The sequence below is a fragment of the Parasteatoda tepidariorum genome, chromosome 7, assembly GCF_043381705.1.
Source record: "Parasteatoda tepidariorum isolate YZ-2023 chromosome 7, CAS_Ptep_4.0, whole genome shotgun sequence".
NCBI classification, from domain to species: Eukaryota; Metazoa; Arthropoda; class Arachnida; order Araneae; family Theridiidae; genus Parasteatoda; species Parasteatoda tepidariorum.
The window spans coordinates 51,182,390-51,201,258 of NC_092210.1; the positions used below are offsets into that span (position 1 = coordinate 51,182,390).

Below are 18,869 nucleotides of genomic sequence, written 5' to 3' on the forward strand. Positions count from 1 at the left end.
TGATTATCCATAAAAAGAGATCATAAAAGATCATCAGTTGTGATCGATGAGAAAATTTGATCTGTCCTTTTGTGTAGCAATCATCTTATACTTAGTACTAGATTCATCTAGTACTGCTACTATATTAATTTCTGTAGGATGTTGGGTACCAAACAAAACACAATTACCACCTACTTTCAGCATGAATATTGAAAAAAAGACTGCTTTATCAGTGATAACACGTGACAGTTAATATTATCTGTAATGATGCAAAAAAACATTTGTTACAATAAACCTTAGCCATAGAATACTGTAATCAGTTGCTTGTTTCTCCTCTACTGCATCTTTTCTATTAAAGCATAACTGCAGCAGATATGGTTCTCAATTGAAATATAAAAAATAACCATCATCAGTGGCTGAAATATGAAATTAACATTCTCTGTGTCAGAGCTTCAAATTACTCTATTGTATTGTACTCGATTGTATTTATTAAAATTTAGGTTATATTCTAAAACAGAGCCGTGGGAATTAGTTTAGAGCATTTTGTAACTGATCTAAAATAATATAAATCTGTAGTATGATATTTACTAGCATAAATTAATTTGCATCAGCTTAACAGTAATCTAATGCTTTTTTAACTATCAGATCTCTCAAATCTTTTTTTTAATAAAAGTTAAGCATACAACTTGAATAAAACAGTGAATTAGTGTAAAGCAGTAAATTTAAAATAAGAGAATAAAATTATAAATTCAATTATCAACCCTATAAATAAATCTTTTAAATTTCTGGTTTCAATTTTACAATGGCTTAGAAATATACTTTTTTACAATTTTATTTCTATCTTCAAGCAATTTTAATGACTCAAAAGCATATTGCTCATGACTCATATTACTTTTATTAACAAATATAAATATTTTTTTCTTTGATAAGAATAAAATTTGTAGTCAAGGTTGTGTTAAATGTTTTTACTATTAAATAAACTTAAGAGATTGTACTTAGATGAAATGGAAACTTTGAGAATGCATATCGTGAGTTTTGAAATATAGAATTACACCACACTGGCTGGAATTGCTGACAAGTTGGACAACCCTGAATATTTTATTAAATTCAATTTTTATTTTACTTAACCCTGAATTTTATTTTTGGAGTTTTATTTAATTTTATTTTTACTGAGTTTTTGGAACTGTCAATATTATTTGGAATGACTTTTTATTTTGAGTTTATGATTGTTTTTTATTTTTTTAGTTTAATGCCACATTATTAAAAAAGGTTTATTTTTTCCTAGGTCTGACACAGCAAAACTCAGGTTTGTAAAGTTTTTAGTCCCTTTCTTTGTATGTTTTTATAATTTAGATGTTAATTTTTTTTTCGTTTATTATTTTGTCTGCACCCCCCCCCCCTTCGACAGTTCCCAGAATGGACTACAAATTTGTCAATGTATGCATGTTCTGTCTTTGTTTGAGCACAATTTTCACAGCACTTTAAAAATTTTCGTGAAGTTTTTTTGTTTTCACAAATCAAAGCAAAGGCTCAGAAAAGTTTCAATCTAGTTTCTTTTACTTCTCTATGTAAATGCCCAATCTAATTTGTATCTTTCTCATCTATTAATATTTACAGAGCCCAAGGTTACCCGTAACGCTTTCTTGCACGTAAGACTTAACGTATTTAGATCATATTAAACATCTCCAGTGTTATATTTCATCTTTTACTATTGGTGAAGCATTAGTTTATTTAAATTTTTAAAAAAAATTTACCAAACAAAACTAAAGTTTTGTAATACCAACTGGGACTGCGATATGCGTATCATCGATATGCCTAATCATTACAAATTACAGCGAAATTTAAATATGATTGGTCTCTATGAAATATATATATAGGCCCATTAAAAGATTCCTCCATGTTTCATCATAAAATAACCTTCTCAAAATTCTTCCTTTGAAAAACGAAGTCGACGAGTCAATAGTTCTTGACTTGAAATAAACTTCTTAAAAGCAGGTTTTTCCCCCTCTCAAAAACAGGATCTAAGTTTTACACTTTCACAAACAGGATCCTTGCTTAAAGCTACTAATTTTACTTAGATTCAGAAAATAATTTATTTCTCACAAAAAGGACACAGACCACTAGTGTTTATGATTTCTCTATCATAAAAATCATGGCCCTATTATAATCAAATTATTATAACAAATAACCTATGATAAATCATTATTGACTCTGTGTTATAAATGGTCTTTATTATAAAGTTTCACGCGGTATAATAAACATACTTAACCCTTTATTTTTGCGTTTTTAATTGTCAGATCATTTTTCTGAAGACTGATAGCACAATTTAACTTAACTTTCATATATGATGAGTAACAAGGTTTCTTACCAATCAAAATATTAGTTATATCCTCTTTTTAATGATCTGAAATTTGTTTCATAAAGTGCTTTTCTTTATTACTTCAAAATAAATGATTAACGAACTAGCTCATTCTATCTTTTGAAAGTATGATTGCAACCCGGGAAATTATTTTTTGAAATAACGTTAAACTTGACTCCAGTCTTTCATCTGTCCTTAGCAGTTTTGATTAATAATATAAATTGCATCGATCAAATGCTAAAGTGAAGTCCTTTAGTCTCCGCAAATTTTCTACTCATTGCCTCTTTTTGTATCCTAATTCAAAAAGCTTAATGGAAGGTTTTAAGTGATAGCTTTGAAAAAAAAGAGTAAATATTTTTAGGAAAAGTTTCTTAAATCTAAAGTAATTAAGAATGAATTTTGCCTAGTAATTTTGCAGATATCAGCGGAGGGAAGATATTAAGTAACAATCGAGTATTTTTGCTGTGGAATAGGCTTCTGACAACAAGCAGGCGGAAAGGGTTAACATTAAAAAGTATATTTTTGGCATCAAATTAAAACGCATAGAGTGAAACAAATCTGCAACATAAATATAACATAGCAAAAAATTCATTAAGATTTGCGGTTTTAAACTGAAACCTGGTTTGATTATGCAAAACCTTATAAATTACGAAGTAAATCAGTTCCTTCAACAGTTTACCTTACAAGAGCAAGTTTTTTCTTTTAAAATTGCAAAGAAATTCTGTAATCAAAAGAATTTACTATCATACCAAACGGGATTTTTCTTCTGTGAAAGTGAATAAGCAAATCTGTACTCGCACTTAGGTATGGATATTTTGTCAGCAGTATAGTGCCGGGTTAAAAATGTTTAGACTAACCATCGCTGGGATTCGTACCTGCGTCGCCTCATTGAGATGCGAGCTCTCTGTCCTGAACTACAGCGACTCGGGTGAACTAAAGTCCAAAACTATTTGCTTTACGATTAAAATCTTATTGAAGTGTAAAAATGTTGAACTATTGTGGCCCACCTTGGCTCCTTCCGCAACTTACGAAAAAATATACATAAAGAAAAATAACTGGGTAGAAAATAAATTTGATAAAGCCGAATCGGTTTTGTTTATGCCATGTTGAAAATCATAAATTAATTACTGAATAATAAAAGAAAGTTTGAAAACAAAAATTTATCGTATGGAAAGTAAAACAAAAGCAAAAACTGGAATTTGAACTGGAGGTTTCATTCAGTTTATGATTGGGGTGAAACAGTAAAGTTTTTTCTTTAAACCGTCAAGTATACGAATGAAGTTCAAAAAAAGAAATTTTTTTACAGTAAGAGTTTTATATTCCGCCAATTGAAGGCTTACGATTTAGAAATGAAGGCTAAGCATTATTTCTTATCGCCAATCCATAAGAATTAAATCTATTTTATATTCACTACAATTTCATTTAAGAACTTGGTGAGCTTTGAAAAGGGGATATTTTCGTAGCAAACACTGTTCAATATTTTCTGACTGGTTGTGAAATAAAAATCTTGGTAATCTGTTTAGTTTCAGCTTGTCTGAATTATTTGAAATATCCATTTCTATATTAAAGTTATTCCAATTAACCTATACCAAAACAAGCTCTATTAACGTAAAGAGTTTCTCATATTATTTTTGTGAACAGAATGATTTTAATAAAATGGGCAAGAAATCTCAAATCAATATTTTTATGTTACATTACACTGAACTCCTGTTAAATTTGGGATAAAAAGTTATAACTATTTTGGAGTACGGCTTGTGAAGCTCATCCTATCAAACGCTGCAGCCCTTTGACTAGCATTTTTAATACTAAGTCAGTCCCAATTGGTGCTTGACTTTACTGGCTACGTACACCTCTCCACTCTCTATCAAGGTTATTTGTGCGAATTCGTTTGTCCAACCGCTATTTTTTCCTCTACTATTCGTGAGTTATTTGTATATTCAAAATACGGTAAACCAAGAAAAGTTCTCTCACAGTTCATAAACTGTTTTGGAAATTGAATGGGTTTAGCGTCAAACGCCTACTAAACATTTTAGTAGATTAATAATGCTCTACAAATTATGTAGCACTGCTTCATTTAAGCACGTGACAACGCTACAGTAACTTCCTATATTGCTAGTACTATGTGTGTTGTTAATCAGCTGTTTCAATTGCCCGCATGGGTAAAACTTTTGAATTGGATTCCTTCAATTGCGGGCAAATAGTACCCAGCTGAATCAAAGTACCAGTCGTAGCTAGAAAGCAGTTCCTGCTACGCTCATTTCCCCATATATATTTATGAGCCGTTGACCCACCCAACTTGTTTAACTTATTCCTAAATGGCACTACAATGTATTCTAAAAGTATGGGAAACTAAATTTATAGAAAGCTATGAAGGTACTTATCTTCTGTTTCAATTTAAAAATTTCGTTTTACCTAATTAATATTTTTGCACTTTGTTGCAATGTTTCATAATAGCATTTTAATTGTTATACAGTCCCTTTAAAGGTTTGGCGTAGTTTTTCTCTTATCTTTATGCTTACGGCTTCTCTGAAACAGTTCTTTCTCATTTTTTGAAAGTTTTTGCTTTAGAGAACTGCAATAAATTAAATATTTATATTTGCATTTTTGCTTTAGTGAACTAATAATTAAAAAAATTTTAAGAGCAACTTTGCTATAGGTCTGCACAAGAAAGTATTATATAGAATATTGCATGAATTTTGTTGGCATGTTTATAGTCTCTGATAATTTTCCAGGTATTATGTAGATTTTATAAAGTTTGTCTTAACGTGTGTGGCAAGAATGTCTTACATTTCATGATGTTAGTGGATTTATTAATCGGTAGCCAGACTTTTCATCTTTCTTTCAAAAGTTTTAGACTAAATTCTTACAACACATTTTAAGAAACTTTATATAAAAATGAACACAATGCCTGGAAAATTAGCAGAGACTATGTAAACTGAATTTTTATAAATTACACGCAATATTTTACTTTTTCATGCAGACCCGTAAAAAGTTGTCTTTTGAAATGTTTTTATTTCATACTAGTCTGAAAAATTGCACCTTATTTTTAGCCTGAAACAAGTTTTTAAAGCACCATTTTAACGCGTTTAAAAACTATAATCAAAATAAACATGTGATTTCAGATAACTTAACTATGTTTTTAATTAATAAAGCCATTGATTTCTTTACAAAGCTTGCTGCTTCTTAAAATCACTTGAAATTGAGGAATGTATTTTATTTTTTCGGTTAACTTAACTCTCTAAGGATTTAACACCACAGCCTTGATTGCACTTGTTTAATTTTATTCATGATTTTATTTACTTTATGTGTAATTGTATTGTAAAAGTGCATTTTTGTTTTATTGTGGAAGCCAGGCATGTCAAAACTAGAATCTTCCAGAACCAAATTGCTGGTGGCTTCACTGCTGGAACATGGCTCAATAAGCTCGTTTAAGAAAATAGATAAGGCTCTAAATGCACGTTTAACTAAGCATAAAGCGTTTGAAATGGTATGGCTCTAACTGCACAAAACTAGAAATCTTTTGATGCTTAACGACAGACCGAAATTTTTGAAATCCTCGAACTTTTACTTTACTTTTGAGAAAGGTATCAGTTTGATTTATGCTTTAGAATGTTACAGTATTCTGAGTAGTTGTTTCAAATTTGAATTAAACGATGTAACGCGTATTTTAAGGTAGTCTATTTTTCAAACGTGCGTTAAAAGTTTGGTTCATTTTCTTCAACATTTTGAACTATGTTTGAAATAACGTCCCCAGAATTTTTTTACAATAAGGATTGACATTGTAATTGTTAAATAAAAAAAAAACCGGGCCTCACAAGCTGCTACGTCACCTGAAAATCGTATGACTCCTGTTATGCTCTCCGTATGGGAATGTATAACAATTTTTTCTGTCATATTTTTTGTAAACTAATAATATCAGGTCTTGTTTCAAAATTTTTATAGGTTATTGACCGTGTATGGTTACAAACCTTTTTTTCCATTATGTTATTATACCATTTTACATTATGGTTTATTTTTTATTAATGTATTGTAATTATAAATCACCAAATTAATTTGAAATGATTTTTTATTTATAAAGTCTTATGAGCTAAACCGTGTTCCAAAATTTAATCTCTACGTAAACTTAGTGTTAAAGAAAATTTATCTTCAATTTGTTTGGTAGGTCTTCAATTTGTTTGGCATCAATTTGTTTGACATGTCTGGTATAAACATATATAAACTTTCATTGCTAGTCTATATTGTACAGCTGTTATTTATGTTTGAGAATACTTTGTGTTTTGAACATAGCCAGGAAATTCAGATAAATTAATTGGTTTATTTAAATAAATTTATCTCTAGTTATTATTTTCAAATTAATATGCTTAAATAAAAGAAATAAAATTTATTTAGAGTATGGAGTAAAAGTAAGAGCTAAAATAAATTTTTCTAATTGTTTATACTTTTTGTGGACCTAATTCTTATGGTCAAATGAAGCGACTAGCGTTGATCTGCCAGTCTAAACGCGATGCGTTGACGGTTGAAATTCGAAAATTTTAAACTTTTAATAGGCTGTGAAACAAATGTAAATTTTGCAATAAATTTTTAAAAACATTGTCTATATAAATTAATTTTAAGGGAAGAAGTAGTTTTAACTAGAAAGGTTAGTTTTAAATAAACATAAAATTGTCAGAGGGAACTAATTTTTTTATATGCAATGGTATAACTAACTATCCAATGCCATCTGTCAAAATGATAATACAACATACATACCAAATCAGCAGAGTGTAGTCTTAGATTTCGCAATATAAGTAAAGTATAGTTGTAAGAAATGTTAACATGGTTAGATAAAATTAATTCTGTTAGGCTAATGTCGTTGAAATTTGGTATACACTTAATGTGGACCAAGGGAAAAAAGGAAATGAGAAACTTGTTTAAAATTCGATTTATTTCATGTTGGACTGTAATGTACCGAAAAATGTAAATTGTGTACAGCAAGTAAGATAAAAGCTGCTTTTGAGTATAAGATGCTGCATTAGATTAAGTTTCTTGGTCCGATTGAACTAACTTATACACATTTTAAACATTCGTTTGACAGAAATGTAATATTAATTAATCTTACGACGATTTCGTAAAAGGTTTTTCCCAAATTGTTTTTTTTTCCACTTTATGAGCTCCCTTTTCTCACCTGGTGGTCAAAATTTTAATTGATACTATTTCCCATCTACGTTGATCTAAAAAGGGCGATTTTATTTGTAACCACATTGTAGAAAATTTTAAGCTTAAATAACCTATCAAAATTTTGGCATGGCTTTTTCGGACAATCAATCAACAAGCAATAAAAGCTGGGATATCATAAAGGGGGAACTGTTATTTAAACCAAACTATTCCTTTCCAATCCTGGCTACCACCTTTTCCAGGTCTCTCTAAAGGTGTTGGATTTGTTCGTTTTGATCAACGCATTGAAGCAGAGCGTGCCATCAAGCACCTACACAACACCATTCCCGATGGAGCATCGGAACCAATCACTGTCAAGTTCGCCAACAATCCTAGCAACAATGCAAAGGCCATCACTCCACTGGCAGCCTATCTTTCACCACAGAGACGATTCCCAGGGCCAATCCACCATCCAGCGAACCGCTTCAGGTACATACCTCTGTCGCCAATCTCCAGGTAGGGTACCTACTACCGAATAAATTATCATTGGAAGAATATATAAAAAGAGGTGGAAGGCTGAAAAAAATAACTTATATCTAATAAAAACCTTCAATGAAAATTAATTTCGTGGTTACTAAAATTTTCCACCAGTTTGAATCATTTGCTGCCTTAATTTGGTAACGCGATAGTATGGTTCACTTTGAACGGTAGCATGATCGAACTTGTTTCCATTCAAAGTGAATTCATACTACTGTATAATCAAGTTACAAATTTTACGTCTAAGATTGCAGCAAAATTGCAACAGATTTCAAAAATCAAACTGTTCAAGGTGCCGATAATATGGCTCAATGTGGAATCTATTGTATTTCTATTTTAATTTTTAAATGTTGAGAACATACAGCGAAAGCTTTTAGTAACTTCAAATTAGTTATTTTTTCCGATATTTTTTCAACTCTTCGTGAATTTTTTTATTTTATTAGGAAATATAATTCAAGGCAATCTTTCCGAGATTTTTCATAAATCTTGATTGCTAATACCAGTTTTTCTAAAAAAAATATTTCAAATTGAATTTGTATTTAACAAAATTATAAATTGGATATAAATTTTACGTTCCGAAAGAACAAATTTTCTAAGTTTTGTTTAGGATCACTTGAGTGGTGATAATTGAGTGAAAGTTGAAGCTTTTCTTTTTTCCCAGCAATATTCGTTTAGTTTTATCACCAGTATTTCTAGGTCCTTTGGCCTAGGCTCTAGGTCCTTTGAGGCTGTCAAAGCCCTTTGTGAACTAGCGCAGCTTAATATTTTATATTCAAGTTGTTTATCGATTGTTTTGCTGTTAGACGTGCGTGCATCAGAGGCGAGTGACACGCAAAGTATTTATTAACTGTTAAAAATAATCATTGGAGCGTAGATTGCTCATATCTAATATAACACATTAAATACAAAGTTGGTCCATACCTTGAAATACTCCTATATTTATATAGTTCTATGTATTAAACTCTATTGCATGCAACCTAAAATGTTAAACGGTGAATTTTCAAATTGCTATCTAACTGCCTTAAAAATATTGAAAAGTTTAGATTTGATATCTGATAAGACATCTTCAATATGAAGTATAATTAAATGAAATTCACATGAAACCATGTTTCTTTTGTGATTTTAAACAAAAGTTTGTTTCGTTATCTACGGTAATACCCACTTTCTGTGACCAAAAAGCTATTTACATTTGAGGTCAAGCGGTTTAAAAATACAATAAGAATTACATTTTAAAAAAGCATTTCTGGAACTAAATTAGAAATGTTAAGTTTCAACTAACTTATCGGCAAAGTTTTTTGCATTAAAATTTTTTCCACGTACTCTTCTTTCCACCTCATTATATATTTTTCGGTGTGTATGTACCCTCTTGTTTAACCTGGTGAATACTTAACCCTCTCTTATTTTTGTAATATTGTAAAACAATTTTGAAATCAGTTTTATTTTGTGCCAAATTGTTTGATGTACGAAGCTTATCTCATAGCGGGTTAAGTTTTCGCTTATTTTATAGCCTCATTTAGATGTTTTTATTTTATGTTTTCAAATAATGTATACTTTTTGGGAAAAAAATTCTGAACACTGAAAAAAATTAAATATTTTTTCTAATATTTAGAAAGATTAAGTGCACAAAAAGTAAGTAGCTCTTAGTGAGCTGTTCGATTAAAATGTGTAGCCAGTTGGTGATGCTAGAATACTTTTTAGGTACAGTAGTTTAACTCATTGAGAAAAAAAAACATGTCATGATATTTTGTGAGTTTTCAGAACTTCCTATTTTCTTCAAACACAAATTTTTTTTAAATAGATTTGTATTTTTTTCTAACATCTTTATTTTAATTAATGCAATACACCACAGAATTCATTGTTTCGAACTTAGGGACCGTCCACTAATTACATGAATGTTTCAGACATATAACCTTACCTAAAGATTTTGTTACGGTCGTTTTAAAGAACTCAAAATTTTAATCAAACTTTAATGGTGAACTTTAGAATCATAGGCTTACTTTTTCAGTAAAATGCAGCAACAAATCTCATCAGAGGTTTCTTAGTTTCAAATTTACTGTTTTCTATTTGTCTTAAGGATAAATGTAAAATAATGGATTCCTATGAAAATAATCAGAGAAATAGTTTTGAGTTTGTTTCTGAGATCTTATAAATTTAATTTGCTATATTTTATTTTTTAAAATTTTCCTTTAAGAATTAAGTATTTTTTGTACTTTTTTTTTAGTTTGTCGTTTACTCTTTTTAATATATTGTAACCTTTCCAAGAATATCCTATTTATTTTTCTTTTGAATTGCAAGGCTTGCTAGAATTATATTTATAGTAATAAAAATCCGTGGCTACAATGCACAAAATAAAAAACGGACCACTCTAAATAACATTATATCTAATGATCGTATCTTAGCGTTCTAGGACTCATTCTCAATGGTTCGCGGGAGTGATCTCAAATATGCTAATTAGTGCAGACTATATTTTAAATTACGAAATCGAACGAAAGAGCGTACTTTCTCTGAATTAATATACCTTTTTTTCCGACTGATTTAGATTTAGGGTGTAGCCACAATCTGGGAAATATGGCCCCAATAGTTTGGTCGGGAGAGCGGTCTTGAAGTTTAGAAATCTTAATGTTAATATTACTTTTTGCGTATTTCGCTACATCTCTAGAACTTGCTGGAGACGCGAAATTAATTATTTTTGCACACAAGTATAAAATTCATTTATCCAAAGATAATTCCATGCGAAAATTAATTTTTAGTACATATATATTTTAATATTAGTCTAAAACATTTTGAGTTTTTTAGCTAAGTAAAAAATTTTAATGAAATCAATCGAATAGTTTCTGATAAATCTATTTTCAAAATAGTTTTATTTGAAAGCTTCGACTTTTCAGGAACTATTTAACAGATTTCGGTCAAATTTTGTAGTTTGCTACATAATGTTTACGTTTTTGAAAATAATATAAAAAATTGCATGTCTTATTTAAAAAAATTTCGACTAATATTAAATAAAATAGAGTAAATGTTTGTTAAAGAATAATTTTTTCATGCAATTCTTTTTGGATAAATGAATTTTGTACTTATGTGCAAAAAACTTTCAAATCACTTTAAAAGTTCTCGAGATATTGCGAAATACGCAAAAATTAAAATAACATTAAAGTGTCTAAAATTTGAACCTCTTTCCTGAGCAAACTATTGGGACCATGTTTCCCAGATTGCGCGGCTACACACTATATTTGAAGTTCAAAAATTCTAACCCGCCACAAAAAAAGGTATGTTTATTCAGAGAGTACGTTTTTTAGTCTGATTTCGTAATTTAGAATATCGTCTGCACTCATTAATTAGCATATTTGAGGTCACCCTTTCGGTACATTAAGAATGAGTCCTAGAACGTGAAGATCCGATTATTAGATCAAAAGTTATTAAGGGTGGTCAGTTTTTATTTTTCGCACTGTACGTGGTATTCAGTATTATGAAATCATGACTCGCCAAATCGAGCAAATTAGTTGGATATGAAGCTATATTAAAATGAATATTAATTCAAAAAATAAATTACTTTTCTGAATTTATACTTATTAAATTGTTGCAAAAATGTTTGATTCGCTCTTAGTTTTGGAAGTTGTGGAAGAACATAAAACTGCTTCACTTTTGACTACTTTAAAACTCAAATTTCTGCTAGTTTGTCTCTTAGTTTTAAAGTTTTATTAATGCATTTAAAGAATATGCAGTTTTATAAAATGGACTAATAATGCTTCTAAATTGAATGTCTGGATATGCCTTAAGATTCGAATCACACCCATATTTTTCTGAAGTCCCTAAATAATTCCTTCCTAAGCTTCCTAAGTACTTCAATTGTGGTTTAATTCATTCTGTACCTTCTCTGTCCAAAAGTAATAAGCATTTGAGTTTGAAATCTTTTTTTCTTCTGAAATTTATCTTCAAAAAACGTTTTCAAATCGTCAGACATTTATTTAGTTTTTATACCGCATTTGAATTTTTGCAGATTAGAATTTTTTTCCTTAAATTTATCGATTGTCAAATAAATTAAGAGCTACAACATATCTCAATGCAGACAGTCCTTGCAGTAAAAAATTTTCTCAGTTTAACACAATTGCAAAAGTGCTTCATTTAATTGTTTCCTTTTAGAAAAAGCTTGTAAAAAAAGTTAATCTCAAAGTTAATTAAGTCATTGAAAGTTCGAAACATTATAAAAGCATATTGACCGAAGTGTTTGTTCTCAAGGAACTGATAATTTGCCGCCTCTTATCTGTTGGGATATTTATCGTTTATTTCTAATACATTTCACTGTCTGTCTGATAGCCTTTTCCTTAAAATTCAGTTGCTAATTAACCCTAAATTAACTTTTTATTCTGGACCTAGCTTGTGTGCATGCTTGAAAGAAGTACATCAAAAATTCCATATTAATGCAACTGGGTATGGCAAAAATTGTGGTATTGATAAACGATTTACCTGCCCGTATCTTTAAAAAAATACTTAACACTCAGGGGTCTGTTTAGAAGAAATTTGGTTCCTTTAACGGACCCTTCACAAAATATTTTAATCTAATAAACCCTTCCCAGGGGCGAAAACAAGAAAGATGTAAACGAATTAAGTTTTGTCTTCGCAGACGCTTCTTCCTTTATTCGTCCGAAATGAAATTTCTGCGTTCAGCAGTATAGGCTAAATACCAAATATTTGTAGGTTGCATCTCTAATTTTGAAGCAGCAATTGCTGTTTATATTTGAAAATTTAATTTTTTTATAAAACTCCTTGAAAAAGTTTTTTTGCAGTAACCGGACCCAATTAGCACAAATTCATAAAAGCGGCACCCTGGTTGAAAGAATGCGACTTAACGCTTATTTTACATTCACATAATTTTTTCACAATTTTACAAAAACCGGACCTTTTACAAAATGTCTGGACAGACCCCTGACTCTTGAAAAATGAACGTACTAAAACAATAAATCTGTCTTAGCTTTCTGAAAACTGTAATTATAATTCGAAGGTTAAATCTTTTTAAAATGCCAGCCAATATTTCATTAAACAATTTGTTCCGTGAGGAACAAATGAAGACATTTACAAGTCTTTAATTTATTCTTTTAAAAAAAATAGTTGCACTAGTGTTACAATAGTAAGATTTTTTGCAAATCAAGATAGTTCTGTCCTCCGTAATGCATTAATAATGAAAATGTTCGTATTTTGAATTAGGATTGAAGCATAGTGCTACTTGAAAAGCGAAGTGGTACGAAACTGAAATATCCATTTAGTTTCAACAATTATGAACTTACACTTTTTTCTTAGTTTTTCGTATATGGACCACTTTTTATAACTGGCCATTAAGTGGTTACGGAAGAAAATCGAAATATCCCTCTCCCTGTACATTTTCTTAAATGCGTATTAGCAATGCAAATTACGCCGGTGTATTGTACTCACTTTATACTGAAATCTGCAACTTCTATGCATATTTCCTATTATATTTGACATTCTTTTACTATATTTTTCTATTCCATTGATAAATTTTGAAGTATGGCATCTGGTTTAATTGTTTTATAAATGCTTGAACGCGTTTAAATCTTAAATTATCACAGCATTGCTCGCTTGAGTCTGTAAATATTTAGAAGTAAACTTTATTAGTCTCAGACTTAAGTTTTTAAAACTGTCTTAAAAATAGTAAAAACACTTGCCTAAACACCATTTAAGTTAAGTTTTGTAACAGCAGCACAAATCAAGCAAGAATATACATTTTGAGCTTAAGCTCGAAATAAGTTATATTAAAGTCTGGTGAATTTAAATATTTTAAAAGGAGTATTGTAATGCACTTGTAATTACAAATTTGAATTTGATAAAATCATAGGAATTATCAAAGAAACAAATGGCATAAAAAAATTTTTATCAGATGTTTAAGTTTTATTTTCAATTTGAATACAGTATATTAAAATTGTTTAATATTGTTTGATAAGTTACGTGCAGTGAAGTTCTAGTTATTGAAAAAATTATTGCAATATATTTAAGAAAGTTAAATGTGTATTACAAATTTCTGTTAGCCAAATAGCAATTTTATGATTTCTTTTGATTAAGATAAGCAAGCTTGACCAAAGAAAAAGTAATTATCACACATTATCAAAACAAGAGAAAAATTAGTAGTTTCTAAAAAATAAAGGCACTCTAAAAGACTATCTCTGAATATAATTTTTTTTCAAAAAAAGATCTTAAAAAAAATAATAAATTTAAGCAATTTGATAGCTTTTTCATATTTAAAATGAAAATTATGAAAAAAGGAACATATAAAGATGTAGATTTTAAAAAATTCATTCATTTTGAAAATTTTGAAATTTAAAATCGCTTAAATTCATTAATATACTTCCCTTTAAAAAAGAAAGAGAAACTTAATAAAATTTAACCAGTTAAAATTAGTCCTAACAAAGAAAATATTTAATAGTAATCAGAATTAAACCTATAAACACAGAGCCTTTTACCAATGTTTAATTATTATTTAAACAGTAAGCTATTTAAATGTAATATGAGTAAAAAGGTACCGTTTTTAAGGGTTGGTCGCTTATTTTTTACTAATTTTTTTCCTTCTAAAGAAAAACACTGGCCGTTATGCATTATAGATCAATAGGTTCAATACATTAATTTCTATTGGCGTAATGTTTAAAAAACTATTTTCGGTTTAATAAAAGAGCTTTAAAGTTACTTCACGCAAAGAAATACATAATTCAAACTACATAATTACCTACCATCTATCTTCCTTACACTTTCTTACAATATCATGCATAATATGACCCTAAATTGCGTTATATATTTTCTAATATTTGCAATTAATAGTCACAATTCTATGCTTAGAATTACGAATTTACTCTTAAGGCTTAAAATAATTGTCACACATATTTACCATTGATTTCTTAACATCTTTCCTTTGAAAATCCCTTAATATCCACTTCACAATTAAAAAAATTCGTGATTTTAAAACTAATCTTAGGTGAGCAATTTCAAATTGAAAGTCTCATTTTTTTCGATGATGACAACTTGAAAGGATTTTGTTTAACAACCGTGTGCTTTAAATTGAACTTAGTGTAATCAAAAATTTTAATATTAAGTTCTAAATATTTTATATTCTATCTATTCCCTTAACATTCTAAATCATCTATGCTTTTTAACCATAAAATTTAACAAGCTAAAAATTTAAGATATTGTTTAGATAATTAAAAAGTTTATTGCATGATAATACTCGTATAGTCACGATAGTTATATCAAATTTTACCGAGAAATAAAGATCAGGAGCAAGTACCCTAAGGTCTAAAAAAATTTCTAGGTCGTTTAAAAGTTAACAAAAAAATCAATGTTTTCTTTTCTTAAATATTTTTAATGTCTTGTTTAATTATGTTATCTGTTACTTCATAGTCTGTTCTTTATCACTACCAACAGCAGGTACTCTCCTTTGGCTGGCGATCTTTTGGCAAACCCGTTACTTGCTGGAAATGCCATGAGTGGCTCTGGATGGTGTATCTTTGTCTACAATTTGGCGCCGGACACTGAAGAGAATCTTCTGTGGCAGTTATTTGGTCCTTTTGGAGCTGTTCAATCCGTTAAGGTGATCAGAGATCTTCAAACCAACAAATGCAAAGGCTTCGGATTTGTTACCATGACAAATTACGACGAAGCTCTTGTTGCTATTCAAAGCCTCAATGGATATACTCTCGGCAACAGAGTGCTTCAAGTATCCTTCAAGACCAACAAATGCAAGACCTAAAGAGAACATTGTTTTTTCCCAACGCGACAGTGATTGTTTTCCCCCTTCATTGGTCTGATATCGGAGATTCCAAAATTTTCTTTTTTCCCATTTTTTGCTTCTAATTGTAATATTTAGAGAATATTGTACTGATATTAGGGACTAAGACTTTTTATCAGCCCTAATCGGTATATATATGCTCCGACAATGACTTCGCCAGTGTTGGGGAAAAATATCTGACCGGACTTATACTCCGATATGATCGGCATCACCAATCGGCAAAGTGACGTTGTGAAGCTTACTGATATTTGAAGAGAATGGAAGTTCGTTCTAGTCATCGTCTCATGCAACTTTCTAGTCATTGACTTGCCATTGTCTAGTCATTGACCTATGGCACTAGTCGTGTCTTTTCTTTATAAAGGACTGTGAAATGATCTAGAATTTCAGTGATATTAAAGATATCTAGTCTTGAAACTATATGCTATGTTTGGTGCCTGTTCCAGATTTTTACCACAGCACCACAACTGTACTTTGCTCAATTGGTGATGCCAGGAAACTAGTCAAGTCTCGATTTATATACTTGTTAACTATTTAAAATTATGATACAAAATTTAACGTTTGGATTTACATTGAAATATGTAATTATGAATAAGAAATATACCAAAAAGAAACTTGTGATTTGAATATAAGGGTGCGAACAATATTTAAAAGGGAACTTTTTAAAGTTAAAAAATTAGTCGCAGGTATTATTCCTTTTGTTAGATGTGTGAAGGCACTGATAGATTGATTCGAATTTCTTGCCTCTACTTGATTATTACTGTGCTACTTAATATGTATCTACTTTCAACTGTACCTGAAAGCTTGCAGTTCAGTGAATGTGTTCAAAAAGCAGGTTCTAGTCGGGTCAGTTCAGTTAAGTTAGGTGCCGCACACTTCCTTTTAGGAGCATTGACATGTTATGGCTAAAAACATACCATTTTAACTTAATTTTTTAGTGTGTTAAATGTCTGTTGATATACATATATGTAAAATATATACCGCTATTTATATTGCTAGATTTGCCAACTAGTATTTTGCCAAATCTGTTAGCTTATTAGAAATTATTGTGGATATTTGCTTGAGTAGATTTCATTGATATCTTTTTCTTCGTACCTAAGTGTTTGATTATCGTGTTAATTGTTCTTTTGCATAATGTTTTTCATTATCCTTTCTTTTGCGTATTCTAAGTTTAGTCACGCTTTCGTAAGCACGTATTCTTTTATTTTTCCTTATTTGTGACACTTTTCCTTTTTTGTATGCTTTGTGAAACATTTTGTTATAAGCGAATAAAATTGTTTTTTTGTATGTCTGTCGAGGTTTCTTGCATGGAAATATCAAACTAAAGCTTCGCGTTTGCACCAGTTCTCCGGAAGCTTGCATGCCACTAATCACATTTTATGACCTGAAGTAATTGCTGCTTTGTGGCTGGTCTTTTTAACCATACTTTTTAATTTCCACTTAACAAAATTAGATCAATGGTCAAAGCTGTTAATTTTGCATGTGTATGATTTGACATTGACAAAAATTTTCATGTTGTAAGCATTCAGACGAACTAGCTTTTCTAAATTTTTATCGGTTAATCGAATATTGAATTCTACGAGGGCTCTAGTTATTTAAAATCCAGGGTTGCAAGATTGCTTGTCCTCTTCCACATATTCATCGGTCACAATTGGACATAAGACTGGAGTTGCGCAAGCTGTAAAACAAATGTGCATGTTCCCTCCCATCGGAAAATAATTAGATTTTAAAGAGAAATGTATTTTGATCAATAATGAAAATATAAATCTGGATTTTATGTCCAGTGGACCCTTCTGTGGTGAAGAGGGTGTGCTGACGTCACTAGAGAAGAGCCTGGTTACACAAACTGAGCCCAAGTTTAACTTAAGCCAACCCTTTCCAAAATTTTAAACCATTTGGAAAACCAATCAAAATTAGATGAGCGTGTCGGCGGTGCTGTTGCGCTAATTTGTCTAAATTATCAGTGAATGAATTGCGGGATTATATACAACTATACACGCCAATTTTAAGCCGTAATCACAAAAGACACTTCCATTAGAGAAGTATATTTTTATAAACAAGTCCTAGAACACCTTGTTGGTAGTGCAACTTTTAAACTTGAAAATAAAATACGCATTTTATTCCTAAATAATTAACGGAATAATAAATTGTGAGATTTATTCAGGTTGTCATAAATAAACGGATGTCAACCACTATTGCCTCCACAACGGATCTTCCACGCTGGCCTGCCCTATATATGTGTATATTGTCCACGTCATGTGTCTGTGGATATATTAGCTAAATATAAGCGTGTTTTAATACAAATGACGTGATTTTTTTTGAATAAAGCTATTTCTTGAAAGTCAGCTACTGAATGAAGTTTGTGGTCACACTTTGTACATATATATAGTGGACGTAGTTTGAAGATAGAAATTTTTGATAAAAGGAGCTAAATATTAATTCTTTTGACGGTTTTAACAAATTGTGTACGCAAGCACACTATTGCTATATTGATAGTCCAGGGGGTTTATAGCCTTTTATTCTGATTATTAGGATAGCCTATGGCAGAAAATTGCTTAACGCAATATTGCATTTATCATTAGCGTAATCTATAAAGCGATTTGCAAGATGGTGATATTAAAAAATTTTTCCTGAAAAGCTAGGTCAAAACAAAGCATTTAAATAACTGTTCGGTATACCTCAATTATTTTGAATCAGCCCAATTGTGTGGAATTAAAATATATATATAAGCCTGTGTTGCTTTTAACGTCAGAAGTTGTATCCGTTAGCTTCTTGCAAAACTAAGGTGACCAAATTAACTCCAGATTGTTAAGCTCATGGCAGAAGCAATACTTTATAAATGCTCAATGTGTTTCCGAATGTGTTGACCTTTTTGTGATGTCCCCCCGTACTGAAATAAAATTTCTGTGTCGGTATTGAGCAATAATTGTCTAAGAAGCATAGTTGTATTTTAATTGTACTCGTTCGTTATCAACAATAGCAGCAACAAAACTGTTATAAGCGGTTAAACTAACCATTCACCTGTTGTGGTCACATTTCTTAGAAATTTTGGTGCTTGCGTATTCATTTGAAACAAAGGTG

At 30.2% G+C, this 18,869-nt stretch overlaps 1 protein-coding gene across 22 annotated transcripts in view; it reads left to right on the forward strand.

The window, feature by feature from the left end:
• The window catches only part of LOC107453796 (ELAV-like protein 2), a 74,588-nt gene extending 57,513 nt beyond the window's left edge, over positions 1 to 17,075 (forward strand). For 5 of the 22 annotated variants that reach the window (XM_071183423.1, XM_016070746.4, XM_016070752.4 and 2 more), the window contains 3 exons: positions 1,265 to 1,285; positions 7,735 to 7,987; positions 15,428 to 17,075. In XM_071183423.1, the coding sequence (XP_071039524.1) occupies positions 1,265 to 1,285; positions 7,735 to 7,987; positions 15,428 to 15,752 (599 nt within the window). In that variant the 3' untranslated portion in view covers positions 15,753 to 17,075. The remainder of the gene's footprint in view (positions 1 to 1,264; positions 1,286 to 7,734; positions 7,988 to 15,427) is intronic. The other 17 variants (XM_071183428.1, XM_071183421.1, XM_071183422.1 and 14 more) reach the window with 5 other exon arrangements.
• The last annotated feature ends 1,794 nt before the right edge of the window (positions 17,076 to 18,869 follow it).